The following is a 24978-nucleotide window of genomic DNA, read 5'->3' on the forward strand; positions in this document are numbered from 1 at the left end:
TCGATACAGTACTTTTTAAAATATGACTTTCCACAAAAAGATTGAGATGTCACTTGATGGTAAAAAAGAGCAAAATAATGGCAAAAACAGAAAAAAATACATATTTTTTTCCTTTCTTAAAAGAAATGCACATCTCAAAGTATTGGCGGAATTGGATTGACTGTATTTTTACATTTATATAATTGCTAAAATATGAAATATTACCATTACGAAAAGCTCATCTGTGTAGGGTGCAACAGCACATCATTGTTTAAGTTCCACAATAACAAAACATGTTCAAAATGTTAAATCATTTCTTTAAAAACAGTCTACCTAGCGGTTGCACTGGCATCTAGGTTTCTCAATGTGCTCTACTGATTGGTCGAGTGGGTAGAGTTATCAACTCTTCCAATCACAATGAAGATCACAGTTGGCACCAAGAGTGCCCCCGAACGCAAACATTCCCTGAATGTTTTTTTGGGGGTCGCAGAATTTGTCACAACACCGTAGCACAAACGCCTTATGAGAAGTACTATATGAGGGAAGCAGTGGCGTTGTAGTAGTACCAGTGTGTCGGTAGATAAGAAAGCACACACTCAAGTTGTTGTTGTATGTCGTATTTCAGAGGAGATTGATGTGGCATCACTGACAAAAGGTCTTTGATTTTCATTTTTATCATTTTCATCATTTCTTGATGATATCATATCCAAACATGCAACTGGATCAGTGTGATTTTCAGGTGATTTTCTGGTGACCTTCCTTATCTTTTTTTTTTCTGTTTTTTTGCTTGGAATCAAGAGTCACAGGTTTGAAACTGCTGTATCTTGCTTGTTGGAATTCTGTGCTCATACCAACTTCTTGTCACATCCGCCCAGTGCTTACATTGGGGTGTTAACCTCATTCACCCTGCTGGCAGGAAGTCTCAAACGAAAGTGGTGTTTGTTTACAGTATGCAAATGGGGTAATGTCTTCCAACCACAGGTTCAAATTTGAAAGTGGCAGAAGGTGGCTAACAGGATTAGATGTGCAGATTAAAACCCGAGGTAACCTGGAGAGTAGTGTGTGTGTGTGTGTGTGTGTGTGTGTGTATTTTCAATCATTCACTTCTAGTCTTTCTCTTTAGTTGATGGATGATGAATGATTATTCAGTAATGTTTCTATCTATCTTATCTATCGATATTTCTTCTTTCCTTAGGTCATCATTTTATTGTATTTTATTTGAACTATTTTGAATAATTGAAAGATGAAGCATCACATCTGCACCCAAAATAGTCAAAGGGTCACTATCATCAGTGTGATGATTCCTGCTCACTGACGAGAAACGCTACTCTAAAGCATGCATGATTAAATAATTAAAATAATAAATAAATAACTTGAATATTTATTTTATAGACACCAATCTCTCTATTTTATAAATGAGATGGGTGGAACCTGCGTAGTTGAAAACAATTAGCGCCTTTCAGGAATGCACGTCGTTATGAAGGTGTACACTTAGTTTGATGCTGATCCAAATTTGTATTTTCTCTTGAGACTGTATTCCCCAAATCTTGTATTTGCTAACAGGTTGTTAGAGCATAGCAGGCAATATCAACAAAAGACAAAAATTTAGATTTGGTGAATATATTCAGCTGTTACGGGATCTTTTTCCCACTGGCTTACAAGCCAAATTTGGTTGCCTTTTAGAGGAATGTTTCGTAAACATCATCATGAAATAATTGCTGTTTGAACAGTGTTTGGAGCAAGTCTAATTTCAAAGGTCACGTGTCCTGTAATGGACCTACATCAAGCAGTGTACTCCAGAGCACAGGGGAGATAAGGCAGAGCAAAATACTTCTGAGACAATGTCAAGGGTAGCTGTGGCCAAATAGTTCAGCTCACTGCCTTCCACCATGGGGATCTCAGTTCAAGTCGTCGACCAGCAGAAGAATGTGGGCAAAATTAAACGAAACATCAGCTTCATCAAGTGTCGGCAGACAGCTAGAGAAGTTGAACCATCCACCTCCATCTCCTCCTGGAACTATGGCTGTGGTGTCCTTGATCAGAATCAGAATCAGAATCATCTTTATTTGCCAAGTATGTCCAAAAACACACAAGGGATTTGTCTCCGGTAGTTGGAGCCGCTCTAGTACGACAACAGACAGTCAATTTACAGAACACTTTGGAGACAGAAAGACATTGACAAAAAAAAAACAGTCACTGAGCAGTAAAGGGTTGCTAGTTATCTGGTAATCTGGTACATTTTTATTTTATTTTTTTTGACAATTGTGCAAAAAGATGCAGAGTCCTCGAGCACTTAGAGCAGTTCGAATGACTAATATTGCAATAGTCCGGTGCATTGACCATTGTGCAAAGGGCGCTGAGACTTCAAGGAGTTGCCGTTTAAAGTGACGAGTAGTGCGATAATCTGGGACAATGTTGGTTGTGCAAATGTTACAGATACTCCTCAATCAGTGTGCAAACGGAACAGATGCTACTCTGGCATGAGTGGCCAGTATATGCAAATAGTGCAGCATGGCGAGACAACTACAGTGAGTGCACGAGTAATACATAATTGGCCCCACAGAAATGTGACAACGAACTCAAGTCAAAAAATTGCCAGCATGTTGTAATGGAATTGTAGGTTAGGTGTTTAAGAAGTTGATCGCAAGAGGGAAGAAGCTATTGGAATGTCTACTAGTTCTAGTTTGCATTGATCGGCAGCGCCTACCTGAGGGAAGGAGCTGGAAGAGCTGGTGACCGGGGTGCGGAGGGTCCGAGAGGATTTTGCACGCCCTTGTCTTAGTTCTGGCAGCGTGCAAGTCCTCAATGGTGGGTAGGGGGGTACCGACAATCCTTTCAGCAGTTTTGATTGTCCGTTGCAGTGGGAGTTTGTCCTTTTTTGTAGCAGCACCAAACCAGACTGTGATGGAAGAAAACAGGACTGATTCGATGACCGCTGTGTAGAACTGTAGAACTTGATGAAGACATCTTAACTGCTCCCTGGGCGCTAAGTTTCCCCCTGCCCCAATGTGTTCCATGCACACACAACTTTTCCGTTGTTTTCCTGCCAAACCATCCAAGAGCATCTTCTGAGTATCAGCCATGATCATTAAATGTCTTCACAATTCACAGAGCTGCAAGAAGCAAATCCAGTCCAACATGATGGAATAGTGTATGCTTCGACACGCACACAATGTAGTCGCTCACTGAACTGGAAACATGAAAACACTTAAATCACACTCACAAGAATGATTAAATATTGACAAGAGCTGATGCGGCCTAGTCGAGGGCAGACAAGATTTCAGACAAGACAGTTGGCTCCCTGCTACATCACATTTACACTCGCACACACACTTACTGTATGCATACAGAGTATTACGGACACACACGAACACACCATAAAACCCGCATGCACATGCTGCGGCGTACAGCAGCTGAGACTCAGCTGGGGCAGAAGTGTGGAATGAGGCGGAAGAAGAGGGAGCGGGCAACTGGGAGACGGGAACGAGGATGAGCGAGGATGAGCCAGTTTGCCGACCACGCCGTCCCGAGGATCAGGAACGTTCCCCTGCTTGAGCGGCTGGCGGTGAGTGTCACCCCTCCATCCCGTCCATGGAAGAGGTAACTGGGGCAGTCGTCAGACTGTGGGGAGCTGGCCGATAATCAGGTTGCCCTGCGGTCAGGGCAAATTTACAACCACCTACCGTACGTTCAGCCAGAAATGAACCGCTGTGGGTTAGAGGATTAAGATGTGTGTGTGTGTGTGTGTGTTTGTGTGCGTGTATTTCTACTTAAAGCTATTTGATTTCCGTTGTGCACTGTGTGCAAAATGAACCATATCTCTGTACCATATTTAGGTCACTTGCAGACAAGCTGTGATGCAGCTAATTATGCACTACATTCTGACTTGTTCCATATCTCGACAAGGCTGCATGTATCATGGAACCCGGCTGCCATCTGTACGTGTTGACCTGAAGTTTGGACTGTGACTAACATTGTGACAGAATGTTGAAAAAAGAAGTGTGGGACCTGATCCATTTTTTTCTCGTCCCATCTTCATGCTTCAAATCACTTTGTGCAAGCAGTATTTAGTGGATTGCAGTATTGCAATCAAACAGACATTACGTCTCTGCTGAGCCCTGAGATGCCATATATCTTTTGTCTACATTACATTAACAGGAGCCGAATAGTAACTAATGGCTCATGAAGAGAGAATGAATGAGATAAAGAGCCAGAAATTGACGAGCCTTGCGATGCACGATTGAATCTTTACATCCTATTTCTCATGCCCAGATAACCTCCTGAGAAACCCCCACCCAGCTCCCAACTCTAACCTCCTCACACATTCAGACAACAACCCACTGAGCCTGAAACACTTCCATGCAACAACATACATCACAAGCATTGGCATCACAGCTGATGTCGTATTTCTCCGGAGTCTGGATCAAAAATAACCTTTGTCGAGCCTCCAGAGTCATTTTCATCTTGCTTTTACTGGCAATCCAATGAAAGCTTTACGCACACTAAAGGTGTAAGTGATTGCAGATATTTATGTCTTTCCTGCGCTTCTTGGCGAGCAGACCTACTTTTCATCATCTTCAGCTGGCTCGGGCTTGCAAAATTAATGCGCTTTATAAAAAGAGAGTAACAGGATGATCCCTTTGGCATCAACTGTCTCCATATAAATAATATTAAAGGTTATTTGAGAAATGTATAGTTCATATTTTCCCCTCATGACCAATACCAGGTGTTGTAAAAGCAGTAAGGTTTGAATATGAAATCTGCCATAAATTCTACTTGCTTGAGTGAGAACGTGATAATACAGAAAATGATTAATTTCATGTAAGTATGGGTGACTCAGTATATTACTGGATAGTATACAATGGTGCTCCTTTTTTGTATTACTGCAAATTAAAAGTATCTTGAGGATTACTTTGCAATCTGCTACCTCATTGAAGTTTATGCAAATATCCCCCAGCTGAAAGCTGCACCACCCTGCTGCTTCCCTACCCCCCCCCCCCACACACACACACACACCCTTGGGACAGTCATGGGAGGGCCATAAAAAGGATGCCGGGATGATTAATTAACTGTGCCCTGGTTTTGATAGTGCCTTATTGGCTTTAAACACACTGTGTTTCTGCTTTAGAGCTTTGCATAGATTAGCTCTCTGACCAACACACAGGCACACTTCCCAAATATTGAGGCTATGTTGTTTGTAGTGCCATGATGGATGTGCACAAGATTGCTTGTTAAAGTGTCAGTTTTGTAGGAGGCTGTTTGTTTTAGGAGGAAGCTGTTACTGTTTCAGCTGATGGGTAACCTTAGCTGTGATTACAATTATTTTATAATGACTGTGCAGCTCACCTATCATCTACCATGTGGTCATACAGAAATCAATACATGAATAAATTACATCCATTTTGTCAGGTTTGAGTCTCAGGAGGTCACGTCCAATTGTAAAATGTGCACTATGGGCGAAAATACGTATATGTGTAACACATAGATGTCATGTGAGCTCACTGTATATGTGTCCATGTGTGTGTGTCTGTGTGTCCCCCTCCAGCTGACCCTGTGGTGGCCCTGACTGAGCGTCCCTGGGGCTTGTGCACTTTTTCATTGGTGACAGCTTCAAAGGGCCATTCGCACAATACACTTCTCTGTGTCACCTCTGCACGATGGAGAAGGTCTTTCTATTCAGGCTCACATTGAGAGTAATTGTGTCCAGGAAATCACCTGCCTGCGTGGCTGCAGGATGTGTCACCCAGCGCACATTTGCATGTTTTTGATTGCGTGTGTGCAGAGTTGGTTTGTGTTGCACATTTAAAAAAAATGTTTATAATCCTGTCGGGCATGTTTTAAAGCGGTTATTTTAATAGCAGGAGCCACTCCCTTAATTTCTCGCTAAAATGCTTTTATGCTAAGCAGTAGGACTGAGGCAACATAGGCTTCGACATCTGTCTTGACTCAAAGTGTGCCACCTTTGTCATATAACAAAGTGTTGGAGGGAACCTGTTTTCTCCATTCATGGCACTAATCTCCTGCTTTTCCAGTTTGTTGCAGGTAAGAATTCATTTTTACTCATTTATTTGTAAAATATACGCCCGTTGTACCTTACAGCAACAATCATAACGTGGCGACAGCGAGTAGTTAAACAAAATCATCACTTGACTCTAGAGAGTCATTTGATGGTTGCAGGAAAATTCATGTCGGCGCAGCTTGTCAGTAAATTTAATATTTCCACAGGGCCCAATGACATGGCTTTTCCGTACTGTAAATCACACAGGGCTTTATAGGAGCCATACTTAAATAATTAACAGTATAACATGTATTTAAACAGTGTTAGTCAGTAGCAGTGTTACAAGTAGGGGCCTTACTAGTTTTACTATATTTATCAGTAGCTTTGTCGTAACTTTGCTGTTTTCAACATCAAATAACTTTTCACCCGTGAGGCTACTTTCAATGATCACAGCACTGTAGCGTTCACAAAAGCTACATTTCTCCACGCAGTTCTAAACCTTGTACGCATAGCTTCTGTTTGACGTCACATTACTTACCTATGCTCCTTCTAATGGCCGCCCTAGACGGTGTATGAATAGATAACCGCAAATTGATTGTCAGATGCGAGGAACAACAGCAGAGGAGGCGGCAGAGGTGTGTATCTCGTCAATTCCCATGACCATACTTTAAAAATTCATGCTACTTATGGAGTCAGTTCCGTGTGTGTGTGTGTGTAGAATGTATGTTGGCTCTAAATGTTAAAGATCCACGAAAACAATCAATACCATCTAACATTTGTCCACATGGGCTATATAGAGTCAGTTTCAGAGGACACAACATGAGCTGTGTGCCTCTCATGAGTCTAACTCATGTTTATGGTGATGTGCTCGTGGCACTCAATAATTTCCTGCCGCGCTCGCTTGCTGTGGCCAGACGTCAGAACCATGATTAGGATTTTATGAGGCGGGCTGGGCCCCCAGGTGAACATTTGGAATGGGGGCATGCTCTGTGTGGGATGAGGTGATGCACAGCAGCTGATTGTGTTGAGTCAGTGGTCAATGGTTGTCTTTTTACACGACCACATGCAGCGGTCACCGAGGGACAATTGTGAGGACCCAAGGGCTATCAAGCTGCGACCCAACCTCCATCTGGTACTACAGCTGGAGCAGCCAGTTAACTCCCATGCATCAAATAACCACAATTTTCTTTACTTCTGTCTTCTCTTTGCGTGAAGACAAGGTGGTAGTTTTTTTTTTTTTTGGGGGGGCATGTTGGGGCTAAATTAATTAATCAATGAGACCTCTGCACTTCTGTCAAAAGAATACATGGCTCTACTCTAGCATGGAAGACCATCCTTACAGTATGTTCCGAGTATGTTTCCCGGCTCACCATGGAGTGAATAGCGTGCGTGTTTGGCGGACTCCATAAATAATACACACCATGTGGTCGATGCAACTTGTGACCTACAAGTGAACAATGCAGAAAGGCCCAGTGTGTGGTGCACAATGCCATGGCAAACAGCTCATGCTGAAGGTAATGCTTTCAGGGGTAGAGGGCATCTGATGGGTGAGCTATTGTAAACCCTTAGAAAGAAGCTGCTACCTCTCTTCAATCAGCCCGTTGGGCAGTGCCGCTTGAGAAATAGCTTCCAGAGACTGCAGAGAATGGGAGAGTAAATCGCTAGAAGGGGCTGGTGGTGGGAGGTCAATGGGGGGGGGGGGTTGTCCCAGATAAAAGGGTTAGCTGAGTAAACATGTAGTAATGATAGAACAGTGTTGTTATTGTAAGCGCAAATAGCTGGCCTAAGCAAAGGAAGTTTAGGTCCTTGTGTTGCAACATTTTCCCACAGCAGTGGCGTGGTTACCTGAGTGTGACGCTCTAGGACATTCAAGAAAAAGTGACAGTTTGGAACATAAACAATATTCTGAATCAGGTTCCTTTGCTTGAAGTGGGTTATTTAATCAAGGAAGGATGAGTGAAAAAAAAAAATACATTTGACACTTCACTAAAAAATGTGATTTATTGCCAAGTCGAAAAGAAGTCTAGTGATGTCACTCGTTTGAAAGGGTTAATGAGAACCAGCACTGATGTCAAATTCCTCACCAGCGCGCATCTGGAAACATTAAAACTGGCGTAGCTGCTAAAAATAAGACTGCGCATGAGACGATAACAAGGATTTAGTGCCATTAATTGTGTAAATACAGCACGTGTCTGGCTCTGGATTCACTTTGGAATTCCAAGACTGCGATCTAAGTAAGCTGCTGTATTACTGCAACCTTTGTATAAAGATAGGATATTGGTTGTGGTGTGCTTCTTCAACACGGACAGCTCACTGAAGACCGTGCTATTTACAGTTAGACCTGGGGGTTGGGGGAAGAATGGATTTACAGCACCCACATGTGCATGGTTGTCTTCTGGGTTCTCTCTCCATTCAAGTTCAAGTTCTTTTGGCAAAGGCCTGCGCACACCTGGAGACTGCAGCCTCCTCCACAGTTGCAGCAAAAAGATGACAAATAATTTGTGACCCCGGGATTAATCATTGTACTCTGTCCTGTCATAGGGGTCTTTCTCACTGATATTTTTTATTTACTCTTGAAGCAATCTCACAACTGTAGCATCTACAGATTTGTCAGCCAGGTCAGGAAGTATAATAAGCTTGAGTGGCACAGGTGGTGATGGCTGCGCAAACACGTTGCATTTCCATTCACCTTTTCTCGGTTTTGGCTACTTATATGGGCCCTGACGTGAATGTTCTTGAGTAGCCGCACCATCTGCCCGACACCTGGGTCGACAGGCTTGGTGCTTAAATGGGCTGAGGCAATCAATCAGATTTAGGGGGGAAAAGACGCAGGCTATGATAAAGCTCAGTTGGGAATTACGCTGCAAGAAGATATGCTTGGAGCTGGGATTGTTGCTGCAACTGCATTTTACCTTGGCTTGTAAAAACTGTTTGGCAGCAACCCCAGAGGCCTATCCATCCATTTTCTGTAGCACTTATCCTCACTAGGGTCACGGGTGAGATGGTGCCAATCCAGGCTGACTTTGGGCGAGAGACAGAATGCATCCTGGACTGGTCACCAGCCAATCGCAGGGCACTTGACAATAAGCATTTCACACACACATTCATGTCAAAGGACAATCTAAAGTCTTCATTGAACCTACCACGCATGTTTTTCGAATGTGGGAGGAAGCTGGAGTACCCGGCGAGAACTCACGCAATCATGGGGAGAACATGCAAACTTCAAACAGAAAGTCGGAGCACAGATTTTAACCCTCAGCCTCAGAACTGTGAGGCTGTTGTGCTAACCACTCACTCACCGGGCTGTCCCCAGATTTGACCTGCTCAGTAAGGTGTGCAAAAGGTCAAAAGCTAAACAGAAGCTCTACTGCCCACTTGCGAAAAGGCAATCATCTGTTTGGCATCACTCAGCTCAGTCTGCCCTTTTCCTCCTCTTTGACTTTTGTCTTCCACTCATTTCCAAGCCATGATTGGAATGCTGAGATGGCGTCTAGTTTGGGGGCCAGCAGCAGTCAGCAGTCTCTAGTCTTTGCTCTCTGACCAGTTTTCTCTTTGTAGCAGCAGCCAGCCTCACCTCAGCCCCCCTGAACTCCTCGCTCCACCCAGTTCCCTGTTTCCTTTTCATTTCTTTCATCATCCACCCCCCCCCCCCATCCAAAATCTCCCTGTCTGACTACACCTGGCAGAATATGAGCCCCCAAATGATCATTAAACGCAGGCTTTAAATACTGTGGGCAATTCTGTCCCCCTCTTGTCCTCGTCCACAGAGAGGTTCTACACATATTTTTGAAGGAAACACATAAATACAGACCATACATTTAGTTTTATCCTGGGTAAATTGGGCCATTATTCCAAGTCAAAGACGGAATAGCACAGGTGTTTCTAACAACCCTATTTGAAGTGTGGCTTTGTTAACACAATTAGCAAAACCATACTGTTGTTGTCACCACCTGGTTTGAATTATCCACAACATTTAATGATAAGCAGTTTCCAAGTGTAGCAGTTCTTATCCTATAAGAAAGCCACAGGTTTTGTACACTTCCACTCCTCAGCCCCTTTTCCAAATTTCCCATGTGGGGTTTGCACCGTGAACAGTTTTGCCACTGTTCCCTGCAGGCATGAATAGGACGCTCTGTGCGACTCAAAGAGCCCGATAAAGACTCCAACACAAGGGGAGCGATTTTGAGCACTGCTGGTGGCTCATGTTTGGAAAGATAATCCGCTAACGATACTTGATGTTGGTGAGGTGTTGATGTTTCGGCTGGGCACGGCCAAAGGTGCTGCTAGAGTCGGGACATCAAATAGCCCATACTCACTGAAAAGGATGAACAGGGTCGTTTTTGTCTCTCAGGAAATCTGTATTGGCTGAAACGATGGCATTTGGGCTGGATAAGCAGGAAAAGAATGTCCAGTGAACTGGAAACATTTGTTTAGTGCATGTCCGCAGCTGAATAAGGCGACTTTGTGAAGCCACTTATTGAACTTCCTACCTACAATTAAAGCAATATGACTCTCAACTTGTGAAAACTAAGCTTCAAAAAAGAAAAGAAAAAAAATATAAATATAAATATATATAATTATTATTATTAGTAGTAGTAAACAAAAACAGAGGGTAAATGTTTGTCCTAATAATCCTATCTCTGTTTTAATGTGTCAAAAGGTGTCAAACCAGATTTAATCCGCATGTGATAAAGGTTGCATAAAAGTTGATGTGACAACAAGTTAAACTGAACATGGAAATCCCATTAGCACACTTATTCCAAGTCTAATAGATCAGGTTGTAAATAGTTTCACAGATTTTAGTCCTTCAGGCATTGATTTCATGTGTGGAAAACGTTTCCACTTTGGCAGAAGACCACTCTTATTGCAAATCATATTGTCTATTATGAATGTTTGAATTTTGATTGCGGACAGCAGAGAAATGTTCTCTGTTTGTCGTCCAAACACACAAAGACAGATTTAGCATTCTGTTGGCTGGACCATTGACTTGCCAAGGCTTTTGTCTTTGTTAAAGCTGCAATTTAGGGTTTTTGGTGTTGCAATCCAAGCGCTCATGCTGGCCCAACCAGTCAGAAATATCCCAGCGAGGCCAAGCAGGCGGGGGTGAAGGGTGAGAGAGGATACGTCACAATCTTGTCCTTAGTGTGATCTGCTGTTTTATTTGTACACATGGACAAAATACTTGATACCCTTCTGTTAAAGAAAGAAAAATCCACAGCGTTCACCAAAATAACTTGAAATTCATTCATTCATTCATTCATTCATTCATCTTCCGTCCCGCTTAGCCTCACTAAGGTCGCGGGCCTGCTGGAGCCTATCCCAGCTATCTTCGGGCGAGAGGCGGGGTACACCCTGAACTGGTCGCCAGCCAATCGCAGTAACTTGAAATTGATAAAAGTAAATAAAATGTATTGGAAATTAACTGCTAAACATCATTTTTTTCAGACACTGCATTGAAACAAACAAACAAAATTATTTAAAAAAAACCTCAAAAAACTACTAACTAATCTGATTGGTCTGGGAAATAATAGTAATGTAGTTTGATGCACACCCTTTTGCGGTCGTCACTGCAATCGACTGATTTCTCTAACTTTAATGACACTTGAGCACCTGTCGACAGGTATTAACTTCTCTTGGGCAAACTGGTCCAGCTGTCTCAGGTTTGAGGGGTACCTTTTCCAGACTGCTAGTTTCAGCTCCTTCCATACATGACCAATAAGATTTAAAATCAGAGCTTATTAGAAGAGTCCCATGTTTTTGTTCTTGCTTGGGTGTTTTTTAGCTGTGTGTTTTGGGTCAATATCCTGTCGAAGGACCCATGACCTGCGGTTGAGACCAAGCTTTCTGACACTGGGCAGCACATTACTCTCCAGAATGTCTTGATGGTCTTGAGGTGTTATTGTACCCTGCACAGATTCAAGGCACCTTGTAGTGGAATCAGCAAAGCAAATCTGTCTAAAGGACATTCGCCCAGAAGCTTTGTAGCTTGTCATTATGTAAACTGGTTATTTCAGTAACCATTGTGTCTGTTTTTTTTTTTTTTATTGCAAGAGTATCAAGTTTGGCGGATCTATGAATTCAGCAAGAGTAGTGGTGAAATTTATAAACTCATCTGAGGTGCAACCGGGGTATTTTTATCTAGCTACTTGTCTTGTGTCAAAGGCATTCAGGTGCAAGAAGTATGTGAAGTCTTTAAAATTACGCCGATTTCTGCAAAAATTGGTCATTGAATGTGATCTGATTTTCATTAAAATCACAAAATAAACAAACAAATGTTCTGAAACTAAAACCACACAAACAATTATATGTTTCCAGGTTTTTGCCGAACACAACGTAAACATTACTGTGCAGGGTGGAGTAAGTATGCAGATAAGTAGTGTGTATGGTGGTTGTTGAGAGAAAATCTGAAACACTGCACAGTAACAATTCATGTGTTGTTTTATCATTTAATGGCCTTTCTTCTAGAGGTGCAAACTTAAAGGTGCCCTTCCAGCTTTTCAAAAAAAAAAAAAATTTTTTAATTTTTATAATCTTTGATGTCCTTTTATCGGGTTTGCAAGATAATTTGGGTTGGAAATGTCCAAAATGTCCCTTTTCAAGCTATTCTAGTTGGTCTTCGCTGCCTGGTATTTGAAAGGGACGGATTTAATACGTGACATATAAATAAGCTTTGCTTTGATTGGATCGCTCATCTTCCTTATTTTAAATATGTAAAACAGCTTGGCTCTGATTGGTCCATATCACAGTGTCTGCTAAAGTCTAGACGCTTGGGGTGGCAATGCATTCATAGCGACATCACGTCTTTCGATACCTTACCATCGATACCATATATCAATATCCATATCGTCGGACGCAAAACGGACTTTGGCCTCGCGTCCCTTGCATGAGTTTGATCGCGGGGTTATTTATACACACTGAATGCGTATTCGCTTCATTTGTTTTCTCTTGTGCTGTAAAAGAATTCAAGTCTGGCCGGCTGAGGATACAACACATTGCACTGCATGCGTGAGCAGGGCTTTTAAATCTCCGCTTTAAATACCCTCCACATGGCAAGAAGCACACGGTATTCCTGGCAATCCTACATGTGAGCTGAGGAGTGTTCTCATGCCCTGTCATTAGGAGCGGGCTGCCTAATGACAACACTGACTGTCTCAGGCAGCCCTACTTCGTGTTTCAAATATTTCCCGACATGCGCCTTTCTCAAAGAAGGATCCCCTTTGTGCGGCAGTCGAAATCATTATGGGATTGTGTTGCTAATGGGAGAAATACTTTTGTGACCAGACAGTTATTTTGTCTGCTTGAGCAAACGTGTGTGTGTGTGTGTGTATATATATATATATTGTTGTTCTATTGGTGACCTAGTGTTTGATTCAACAGTAAATTCAACTTGTTTTGACATCAAAAAAAGGACTGCAAAATGTGGCCCAACCCAAAGTATGCCATGTTTCATTACTCAGCGGGGCTGTGGTCACCTCACATGTGGGACTTAATAGCACTTCTGGCTGAATTACAGAACTGTCATGTTTGTCCACTTTAACCTGTACATTTCTGAGTGTGAGTTATTCCCAGTTTACAATGCACACATTCTCAGGAAGCAGAGGTTGTTCTGGAGTTACACACTTTACCAACTTTATGGTGGAAGCAAAAGTGCAGTGGACACAGTGCCTTTGTCTGTGATGTGCTGAGGCTGCTGCTGTTTAATGAGCATGGTTAGGATTGACATCCCATCCATCCATTTTTTGGACTGCTTATTGTCAATGGAGTCATGGGTGAGCTGTAGCGTATCCCAGCTGACTTTAGGTGAGAGGCGGGGTACACTGAACTGGTCGCCACCGAATTGCAGAACATACTGTATATAGGCAAACAACCATTCATACAATCATTCAAACTTCCGGATATTTTAGAGTCTTCAAGTATGCCACTTCAATTTCTAACTGTTCTTATATACTCTTGACAGGAATACATGGATGCCAACCAATGCATTGATGACCTTCTCAAACAGCTTGAGGAGCAGCGCTGCAACATTCGGAGGTAAGACCTTCTTAAGACTTTAGGGCAGATGTTGTACGAATAAGGGATATGAGCAGCTGCTGGCAATCCATTTCCAGTCAGAGGCAGCAGAACAATGTTGTTTGGTTTTGAGCCCAAGACAAGCTTTACGTCAAATCTCTCACAAAAAGATGTGTTTTGTGTCTGACAACAATGGGTGGGGGAGTTAAAGTCTGGGCCCAGTGTTGGGTTGACTGGGGGCATTTCTCATGGAGAGGATTTTCCAGGACAATGGGGTTGCAGCACTGATGGAAATGCCAACCTAATGACCTTGTCACCTCTGTACTTCTAGACCATCCTTCCAAAGACATTTTTAAAAAACGTCACCCTTTTATGAAAGAACCTTCTCTCCATCTCAATGCAGCTATATTCTTCTGGCTCAAAATCATTTTCCCCTTGATTTGGCAGAGAGGTGCTTGGGGTGAGGGGTCTTAGGATGGGGGGATAGAAGCAGGTGGGAGGTGGATGACCACTGGCCAGCCCCTTTACTAGGCGAGGCCACCCCATAATAAAGAAAAGGGATGCGTAAAGGAATGACCCTTTTGTCCATGTCGTCCGCATCCCTATTTAGACACGAGAGTCATTGTCGATGACCTGATGGCCTTTTAGTATGGCCACAATGACCTCACAGGGTCCTGATGTGTCTTTTTAAGGAGGCCATGAACTTTGTTGCTGTCTTAGTTCGCACTGAAACTTGAGCACATCTTTTCTTGAAATCACCTGTGTCCTGACAAGTCAGACAATGAGTATAACATGCAGCCAAAAGGCCTGTTCGGGTTTCACTTGTAGATTTAACGTAAGACTTGACAAACCTGATGAGAGAACCTTGCCATCAATAAGCTATACATTGTTTGAGTTTCACTCTGTTTCTTGATATGTGGCTCATTTTCTTTAATTAACTACTATTAACTATTTTTCCTAGAGACAACCCATAATTATGCAGGTTTAAAGGTCCTTTCCCCTTCACTGTTTAATGTCAAAGTGGCTGCATTTACCCGACAAGGTTTTTACAATGTTGCATACTGGTGGAAAAAAACAAAAAACAAAAAAAAAAACACCACTCCCCTCATTAGGCAGCACCTCGCGGTGTGGTAGACATCTCCCACTGGACCCCAATGGGGCCCATCAATCCGTCATGCCCTTACATTCCTCCGTCCTCTACTTCATGACCTTATGACCCGGTGCATTCATGTCATTCATTGTACCGTATTATAGGATACTTTCACACTGGTGGAGTACACAGACTGGACAATTATGACTTCTTTTTAACCCCGATTATTTATAACAGGCTTTGTGACTGCAAGATTGCAGATTCAAGCAAGAGTTTTCAATATTCCTCTGAAAAGTGATAATTGAAAGCTTGTGTATTCATTGTGTGACAGAAGCATCTGTGAAATTCTCAGCATCCAACATTGATGCACAGCCGGATGGGGTCACTTCTCCCTGCACTTGTCTATTCAATATGAGGACATTTCTGACAAGACAAGACAAAGCTCCACGATACAGTGTCGACGTCAGATGGCGAAACTCAGCATTTGTCCTTTTTTGACAACTAATGTTTATTTTTATAATTTCTCTCACAACAATAATGTTCATTACAGGAATAAAATGTGTTTAGAAGGAGAACATTCTTGGTTGGTGGGCAAAGGGGAGTGATATTTACGACAAGCTGCTGTGTAATACTCCATGTGGATTAAAGCACTTTCTTCCACAAGCTATTTCCCACTGTTGTGCTGAGCTGGTGTTTAGAGAAGCAGTTGACCGAGAGGCACCCGCCTGTTGAAGAAGCTGGTGTCTCCGTGACCCTTCACAAATCACACACCTTTTAGAGGACAGTGAGGATACCAAGGAAGCCCCTCTTAGGGTGACCCCAGCCAAAACAAAATTAGCAATGACATCTGCTGATCAACTGCGATTGGCTGGCGACCAGTTCAGGTTGTACCCCACCTCTCCCCCGAAGATAGCTGGGATAGGCTCCAGCACGCCCGCGACCCTTGTGAGGATAAAGTGGAATGGAAGATGAATGAATGAATCTGCTGATCAATAACCATTTTCCATGTTCATAGACAGTTCTTCTGAGGCAAGCCAGATAGAACGTAACAGATCTGTGCTAATCTAAGGAATTTTGGGTAGTGAAAGGGTTCATTGTTGGAATTTTCCTGCCGTTAGAACATGTAATTGTTCTTAGCCACCTCTTCCTCAAGTAATGGAAAAACAATACTACTAAAAATGACCTTGAATGAGACGGCTAGGGGACGCCCTTTGAAGACAATGTCCTTGAATAGCATGAGCGCTCAACATAGCAGGAGCTCCAAACTGGGAAACAGCTTTACTTTGTAGGACGTTGCTGATGTTACTACAAGGCATATCAGGCTGGCGAGACGCCTGTGCGCTGGCGGCGGTCTGAGCGCGATGAAAGAGCCTAATCCTTCGTCCAAGTACGTAGTGAGGCCTGTTTTATCGATGAGGAGGCGGGTACGCTTCAGCCTCTGAGGATCTGCCGTCTTTTGTTCAGACCAAAGCTATGCATTAAACAACTTTAATTGGATGAGTTGAATGAAATAATTTGATCACACTAAGCTCCAAAGAAATCACACTCCTAAATTGTATAATTGTAGCCTCTGAAGTGAATGACTTGCCTAATCGAGCCCTTTGAGGTCAATTTGCTGTGTAAAAGCGCCTCAAATAACCTTCAGCGTTAGACAATAAAGCTGCAAAACCTTTGTCAGAACCTTCAAGTAATGCTGGAATGTTGGCGGGTGTTTGAATAAAAAAACAAGCCCATGTTGTCTAATAAAGCTCTAGCTGTAAGATATTTACGTTTCCCTCTTCTCTCTGCTTAAATGCATGCATCAGTTTTATATAGCCTGTGAGAGGTTAATCTAGTCGTTTAAAGAAGCCTTTTACCATTGCTCCCTCAAGGTTGACCTTGTGAGAGCTGCAGTACTTAAGAGGTAGTATGGTAGCGTCTGTCCGTGCATTTTCAGCTTGTGCCACAGTCAAGGTTAAGCACAAAGCTAAGCTGTTTTTTTACAGGTTGTTTTTCTCTGCACATATTCATCTTTTATTCAAGACTTGAGATGCACAGAATGTCAATGCATGTGGCTTCAACGTGCAGTTTGAGGTCTTCTCCACAATGTAATGAAATCCGGGTTATCAGTACAGTACCGGGAGAGTGTGCTCTGTACCCTTTGGTGCTCATGATAGCGTGACATTTTTTGGACCAATTCCTGAGCTTCTGAGCGTTTCTTACCAAAACATCCTCTGTGCAAACATGAAGACCCGTAGAGGTGGTGTGGTTTTTATGGTTCTGTAGTGTCTTGTGTAGTTCATACTGATAGTAGGTTTCCATGATACTTACATACAGCTTGGAGGTCTTTTGAAAACATCCCTTTGTCCCAGAGGAAACAGGAAAGCGGGAAAATGTGTGAAATGCAAAACAATCCTATATCGGCTTGCCGGATGACTCAGTTCAGGTTTTGATATATTTACAAATTTTGACATCACAGAGAGATCATAACTACCACTGACATTTTTGTTGTTGTTGTTATGGTAATAACACTGGAAACAACAAGATTGTTATTAATCCTGAACGTTTCTTTGGATGAACCCAATCAGAGTTAATTCTGTTTATGGAATACTTTCAGCATTTCCTGAATCCAGAGAGGAAATGAGTCTATGATGGTGATGTCTCGTCAGATTTCCATCGCACCACGCACAACCCGGCTCAGCCACTCCTGCTTAATTAGCAATGACTGAGGTGCTGTAACATTTTTGTTCTAGTAGACACTCGTCTCGCCGCATACAATTTCAAACAAAGACACTCATGGGTTCTGTCAGCATGGCCGTCTTGTGATTTGCATCTGTCGGGCCACTCGCAGATCTGAGTGGGTTTGTGTTGGGTAAACAAACAGGCTCTCTGTCTGCATTCTGGTATTTCCTTTACTCATACTGCTGCAGGAAATGAGAGTTGCCATGTTGACACTTAAAATGTCTGCTGGATGCAAACCACACATGCTTCCCCGTGACGTTTAAAAAGCATCCTGAAATTATTAAGCACTGCTAACTGTCTTTTCAGCAAAACAACTAGTTAGCCCCAATGATAAATGTCTCTCTTTGAACACACACCTAAACAGCTGAATGGACCAGTCGAGTAGTGAACTCCAGTGACGCATGCTGGTGTCCCCCTTGTGCCTCTGGTTACTAGTCTGTGATCAAACCGCAGCGGATTAATGTCAAAGAGGGAAAGTGTGGCTGATGGTTCTGGCAATTCCACTCACTGCCATAAAGTACATTCACACATTTATGCTGAACTATTTTAATGAACCCTAGCAAGGATCTTTAACCACCGGGCTGCGGGCCAGTGCCGGGCCATAGATCATTTTGGCACAAAGTCTCAGACAATTTCATTTGATTACAAGCATGCACATCCGCCGACTGTCTCATTCTGAAAAGTGGCCATGTGTCTTTGTGGCACTTCATTTTTTGCACCTCAGTAAGCCCACAAGATAAGCACCCAGCTGAAAAGAAAAGAAAAACCTTGCTAGAGAACTTCTTTAAAAAGATGGTGACTTATTGACCTCAATAAGAAGGCTATGTTAAATAAGAACATACAGTGAGTTTTCCACAAAGCTGGAGATTACAGCATTCCGAGTCTTCTCTGTTTGAACTAGCGATCAGGTTCAGTTGTTAAGTTTGTCACCCATCACCTTCATGGGACTGACATGGGTGCCCACTGGTTCCGGATCATGGTGATTTCAGATGGAATACAAACTTTTACAGCCATTTATACATGCACCACAAAAGACTGTTATTAGACATACAGTAGAACCTCGATAGAACGGACTAATAGGGACGATTATTAGCCAATTGTCAGTTACATTGAAGTATTTTTTTTAAGGCCATGCACTGATATTACTGTACACTACAAAATGATTGCTTTGTTAAAAAAAACAAAAAACTGTTACTGTAACAAAAATAGCATGTTCCAGACTCCAAAGACTTTTGTTTTGTATTCTTCAGAGGTAACACTGGAGCCATAACACTCTCGCTCTGCTCTGTGTACAATAGACAATAGATATACCATCGTCACATAGCCAATGCCAATGCCCCACATTCAACACGGCCACCATGTAGGAATGCGAGGATCAACTCTTATTGTATGTGACCTGGAAATACGTAAGTCCCATTCTCTGCCTGTATTGCACCACAGCGCCAGTAGACAACAGCGGCCAATTCTGGAACTAAGAGACTTTGGGGCAATTTCAATTCTGCCCCTTAGCCCTTCGTTTGAAGGGAGGGGAAGGGGTAAATGGTCGTAGGAATTGGGATGACACATCATTATCCCTCACCACCTGCTGGCTGTGTTGTAGGCAGACGCGACAATTGTTTATACAGTGGGTACGGAAAGTATTCAGACCCCCTTAAAATTTTCACTCTTTGTTATATTGCAGCCATTTGCTAAAATCATTTAAGTTCATTTTTTCCCTCTTTAATGTACGCACAGCACCCCATATAAACTGAAAAAAACAGAAGTTTTGAATTTTTTGCAGATTTATTAAAAAAGAAAAACTGAAATATCACACAGCCATAAGTATTCAGACCCTTTGCTTAGTATTTAGTAGAAGCACCCTTTTGAGCTAATACAGCCTGGAGTCTTTTTGGGAATCATGCAAGTTTTTCACACCTGGATTTGGGGATCCTCTTACCATTCCTCCTTGCAGACTGCAGCGACTGCTGGAGGGCTGCAGTGATGGTTGACTTTCTAGAACTTTCTCCCATCTCCTGACTGCATCTTTGGAGCTCAGCCACAGTGATCTTTGGGTTCTTCTCTGCCTCTCTCACCAAGGCTCTTCTCCCCCGATTGGTTAGTTTGGCCGGACGGCCAGCTCTAGGAAGGGTTCTGGTCGTCCCAAACGGCTTCCATTCAAGGATTGTGGAGGCCACTGTCCTCTTAGGAACCTTAAGTGCAGCAGAAATGTTTTTGTAACCTTGGCCATATCTGTGCCTTGCCACAATTCTGTCTGCGATCTCTTCAGGCAGTTCCTTTGACCTCATGCTTCTCATTTGCTCTGACATGCACTGTGAGCTGTAAGGTCTTATATACACAGGTGTGTGGCTTTCCTAATCAAGTCCAATCAGTATAATCAAACACAGCTAGACTCCAATGAAGGTGTAGAACCGTCTCAAGGATGATCAGAAGAAATGGACAGCACCCGAGTTAAATATATGAGTGTCACAGCAACGGGTCTGAATACTTATGGCTGTGTGATATTTCACTTTTTCTTTTTTAATAAATCTGCAAAGATTTCAACAATTCAGTTTTTTTTCTGTCAATATGGGTGCTGTGTGTACATTAATGAGGAAAAAATGAACTTAAATGATTTTAGCAAATGGCTGCAATATAAAAAAAGTGAAAGATTTAAGGGGGTCTGAATGCTTTCCGTACCCACTGTATTTGCAAGAGGCCGTCTTGTGTCAAATGAAATTACTATTACTATAAATTGTTTTTTTTATTTATATAAATGTGTCTGTTTGTGCAATTTCTAAAGGTGACTGGTATTTAAAAATTGTTTATAATAAATGTTTCCTACCACGTAACAGGGTGCATACATTTCTATATTTCATCTTTCGCTATTCTAAAAACAGATTTTTAAGGAAGGAACATTTTGAGAAACTTTATGGCCTAACGTCGGCCAATAAATAAGAACAACCATCACAAAACACATAATCAAACATTTGTAAACACACACAAAAAGGAAAATATCTCAAAATGAATAGAATAGAAAATAACTTTATTGTCACTGTCACAGGAATATCCGTTGTCATTCTGGCACAAGGTTTGTCGTTCTGAGTGTTGTGTGCTGTGGTAGAAGACGGTTGCCCTGTCGCGTCCCTGTGGAGGAAAAGCCGTCTGGTAATTTATTACGTTGACCTCGTGTGTCTTGTAAACCCGATGCCGGACGAGGATATTCACGCGGAATCACAGCTAACGCCATCACACCGATGAAATACTGCATTTCATGAGTGAAGAGGCTACAGCTTAACTATATGGAAAGTGAACATCACGGTATACTCGTGTACTAGCAAAACCAAGGGCTAAGACGAAGGGGAAGGGCTCAGGGGTAGAATTGGGATTGGCCCTTTGTCAACGGCATTTTAAGTGACAAATGAACACTATTTCTGGACACGTACAGTCCAGAAGATCCATTTTATCTCATATCTGTTATATCATGGTCCATTGCATCGAGGTTCCGCTGTATTTAGCATCAGAGACATGGCTCTCATAGAGTTGAGACTGTGAGGAACTTAGGTGATATGTTAAAGAAGATAAACGGGGCCTTGTAAAGTGGTGTTTGCTGACATTATCCATAAACAAGCTCGTCAAACTATATTTATTCAACTGCATTTTTTAATATTGTGCCTTTTCTTGGTCTTCTCTTATATATTCCATTATAACATAGAGACAATTCTCCTTTAACCAATCAGTGGATATTAGTTATTCAAAAGTGAGAAAAAAAGGCTGTTGAAATGTATCCTGTCCAAGTCATATATGTTGTTACCCTTTTCAACGAATACACATAACAATGCACTCTTACCAAATTGAAGCAAACCATGCTGATTTGAGAAAATGAGTTTCAACACACCAAGCCAACATGCAATCTTTTTTTTTTTTTTTTTTACTAGCAGATCCAATTTTATTAGCCATTCCTTGAACAAGGCCATGCTCCACTGCACTTGTATTCCAAGAGCCCTTCACTCTTACATATATCGATCTGCCGGTGACTGTCCCAGCAGCGTCTTGTCTCCTTCCCTTCGCCTACAGGCTCCCTGTGGAATGCTAGCCTAGCCTTAGTGTGTCTATATGTACATGTGACACCAGTGGAGCCAGGCTGGCTGTATGGGCAGCCAAGTGTTTCCAAACAGAGGAATTTCTCAATGACACAACTAACAGTACAGTTTACAATGCCTTAATGACCACAGCAGATCTGTCTGGACCATTTTGCATGCACCGATATGGGACAGGCTTTAAACACGTGTGCAAGAGAGATGCTTATGTTTAAACTTGTAACAACATACTGTAGTTTGTTGCAAGTTCAACTAAACAACCACGTCATTTTTCCTAAATTGAGGAGGCAGAGGGCATGTGCGACGTCAGTGCACAACAAACATAAAACCATCGCTAAGTCATTGGCCGCTTGCTGCTGATCTAATTATCATGGAACACTGCCTTCGATATTTTTTGATTACGCCAAACATGAACGTGTTAATGCTGACTCAGGCGGCCATTTGTCTTTTTTTTTAACCAAATGGGACAATGGCTTCTAATTGGCAGCCACCTGCTCTGAGCATCAAATCGTGCTGGCTCCATATTCAGATTTGCCTGCGAGACAGCTGCGCTTATGTTCAACACGATTATCTCGCTGCATAACACTCATCATCATCAGCCATCATGAATCTTTCTGATTTTTACGATGATAAATGAGACAGCGGGGTCCAAACAATGTGGAGCATCTTTCCTGTTTCTTTATCAACCTTCTCTGGATACCTCCCCTGCCCCCAGCCTTCCTCCACAATTCTCCCTTCTCCTGCAGGCTAATTTCCTCACATGGTTGGTGTCATTGTTCTTTCAGCACATTAGTGGCAGCGAATGTGGGGCCAAGTGGCAGTGATGGCCTCGACTCCAAGTCAGACCGGTCCCTTTCTTCTCCCTCTTTAACTGTCCGCTTCTGTCAACGGGACCCTTTTAATTCCCCCTTTCTCCCCTCCCCGCCTCCCTTCTCACTGGTCCCATTGGGAGGCAGACAAAAGAGGGTGCCCCCCCCACTCCTCCTTTTTTTCCTCATCTTCTTCCTCCCCATTCGTCCCATCTCTCTTCGTTCTTGCTCGCAGGCCCGGTGGAGGCTGCATTTTGTCACAGCCATTCAGCTGAGACTGATTATGATTGCAGCAGATGGGTGAAAGCTCAGCCCAAGCAGACCTCCTTTTCTCACTTTGCCTTTCACCTTCCCCGCTGCTTCACTCCGTCAGTAAGCATTGCTTGACTTCACCAAGTTTTCCTCTAAAATGCCCATTCTTGTGACGTGACACACTAGACATTTTTCTGTATGATTTATATGCAGTTAATTCATATGTTGCTGAATTGATGCTTGTTCTAAACACTGAGGGTAACAAGGTTTGTTTCAAACCCTCCTGCCTCCTGCTAGCAGTCCTAAATAGCACTTATTCCAACATCACATACAGGAGCCAGCTTGCTCGTTCTTATCCACCCCCACATTGCAATCACCCCCTCCCAAAAATTCCACCTCCTCCTCGATGCGAACCCCCACTTGGCTCTCCCCCTCCTGGAAGGCACTACCTTCAGAGATGCAGCAGTGAACACATGTTCAGTGTCCTGCTCAGGGGAGAGAAAAGGTCTGAGGGAGAGGCAGAAGCCGAGATGTACAATACTACTGAGCCAAGATAAAGCTCGGGGGCGGGGCAGGCAGGGGGAAGGCTCACAACGCTGTGTGTCGATGTGAAAGAAACCACAGCTGAGAGGCAGAGCACATGTAGTGAGAGGAGAGGAAAGCAGTGTCGGGAGGAGGGTCCGTGCATGTTGGCGGCCTGACAGAGGGCTGGAGAGAGTGAAACACTAAGAGGGGTCACAGAGAAAGGGAGGCGGCTGGCGTTCAGTCCAGTCGGGAGCTGTGACGAGTTGTGGATGTAAACTTTATCATCTACGGGGAACAGCGGGCGCCAGCTCCAGAGAGGGAGGCAAACGAGCTGGTGGATTACCATGAGTATCCTCTGACTGCACCAGAATGCTGCATCTCCACCAGGGTAAGACTCAGTATCCATGGCTTGATGGTTGTGGTCCACAGTTCACTAAAGGAATATTTGCACATATATGAATAAATAAGTATATATTGTATAGAATAACCTCCCAATATTCATGTGCAAGTAACAATCTTGGCTCTAACCGGACAGTTGGGAGGGTGAGTCGGAGAGTGGACGGGGAGAATTGCGTGTCCTGTTGCTAGTGGCAACAGAATGTGGCATTGACTGTGACTGATAGCAGAAGGAAATGGATTGCTGTCATGTAGACTATCGTTGCAGGGAGATTTATATACACAGGAATACTGCTTGCCCCCTCTTCTGTCCCCTCACACTCTCAAACAGATTAAGATTTTCTTGGCGGCCCACTAAAGCCCAGCCATATTTAAAGACCACAGACATGCATGTGGTTGCTGCAGCCCTTCTGTACTATGAATGGATAGTTTATCTTATTTTGTTATCTCTAAAAACAGAACCATATGAGAAGATGATAGCAAAGCATGGGAGAGTCAGGGAACTATCACTCTTGTTGGTTTTGACAAAATGCCAGAAAAAAAAAGTTTTTTCTGCCATGGGAATCAGCAAAAAATAGATCCTTTCATGAAGTCATTGCTTAAATGCCACCCATCAAGAGAAGTTATTTCACCATTTTAGCAGAGAAAGATGGATAGCACCAACATGTACAGTGCTTTGTTTGCATGCAAGTACAGTTTCCAGTTGTGCCTTTAAAGGGGAAGTTGGGCAATATGTCAACTTGTGACTGAGCCAGATGTGTTGCCACACTGAGCAGTTTGAGCCTGCCTCCATGTGAAATCTAACTAGGGATTACTGGATAAGAGGATTGGCAAATGGAGGGATTAGATTTTGTTGAATTAAAACTGTAGTTCTCTCCATTGTGACCATGCTACAAAAATTTGTCCTAGACATTTTTATTTTTAATCATGCTATTCCTTTGGGCTGCTAAAAAGTCACTTTGTTAGAAACAGTTCAACAAGTCGGATTGAAACACCACCACTGGGACTGTTTGGATAATCATTACCCTGAATTATATGCTTGGTGAGAAGACACATCACCATGAAGAGCCCACTGGCAGATGTATGACTGCGTTTGTATTTCCTTTTCGACACGTTGCATTT

General features: G+C 42.9%; 1 protein-coding gene across 9 annotated transcripts in view; it reads left to right on the top strand.

Annotated features, from left to right (window-relative positions):
* The window catches only part of LOC133479653 (nck-associated protein 5-like), a 103623-nt gene that overhangs the window by 12341 nt on the left and 66304 nt on the right, over window positions 1-24978 (top strand). For 5 of the 9 annotated variants that reach the window (XM_061776969.1, XM_061776977.1, XM_061776916.1 and 2 more), the window contains exon 3: window positions 13935-14008. In XM_061776969.1, the coding sequence (XP_061632953.1) occupies window positions 13935-14008 (74 nt within the window). Of the gene's footprint in view, window positions 1-3425; window positions 3545-5869; window positions 6022-6564; window positions 6613-13934; window positions 14009-23538; window positions 23849-24978 lie in introns of those variants that run through there. The other 4 variants (XM_061776924.1, XM_061776934.1, XM_061776944.1 and 1 more) reach the window with 4 other exon arrangements.

This window comes from Phyllopteryx taeniolatus, chromosome 1, assembly GCF_024500385.1.
Source record: "Phyllopteryx taeniolatus isolate TA_2022b chromosome 1, UOR_Ptae_1.2, whole genome shotgun sequence".
Lineage (NCBI taxonomy): Eukaryota > Metazoa > Chordata > Actinopteri > Syngnathiformes > Syngnathidae > Phyllopteryx > Phyllopteryx taeniolatus.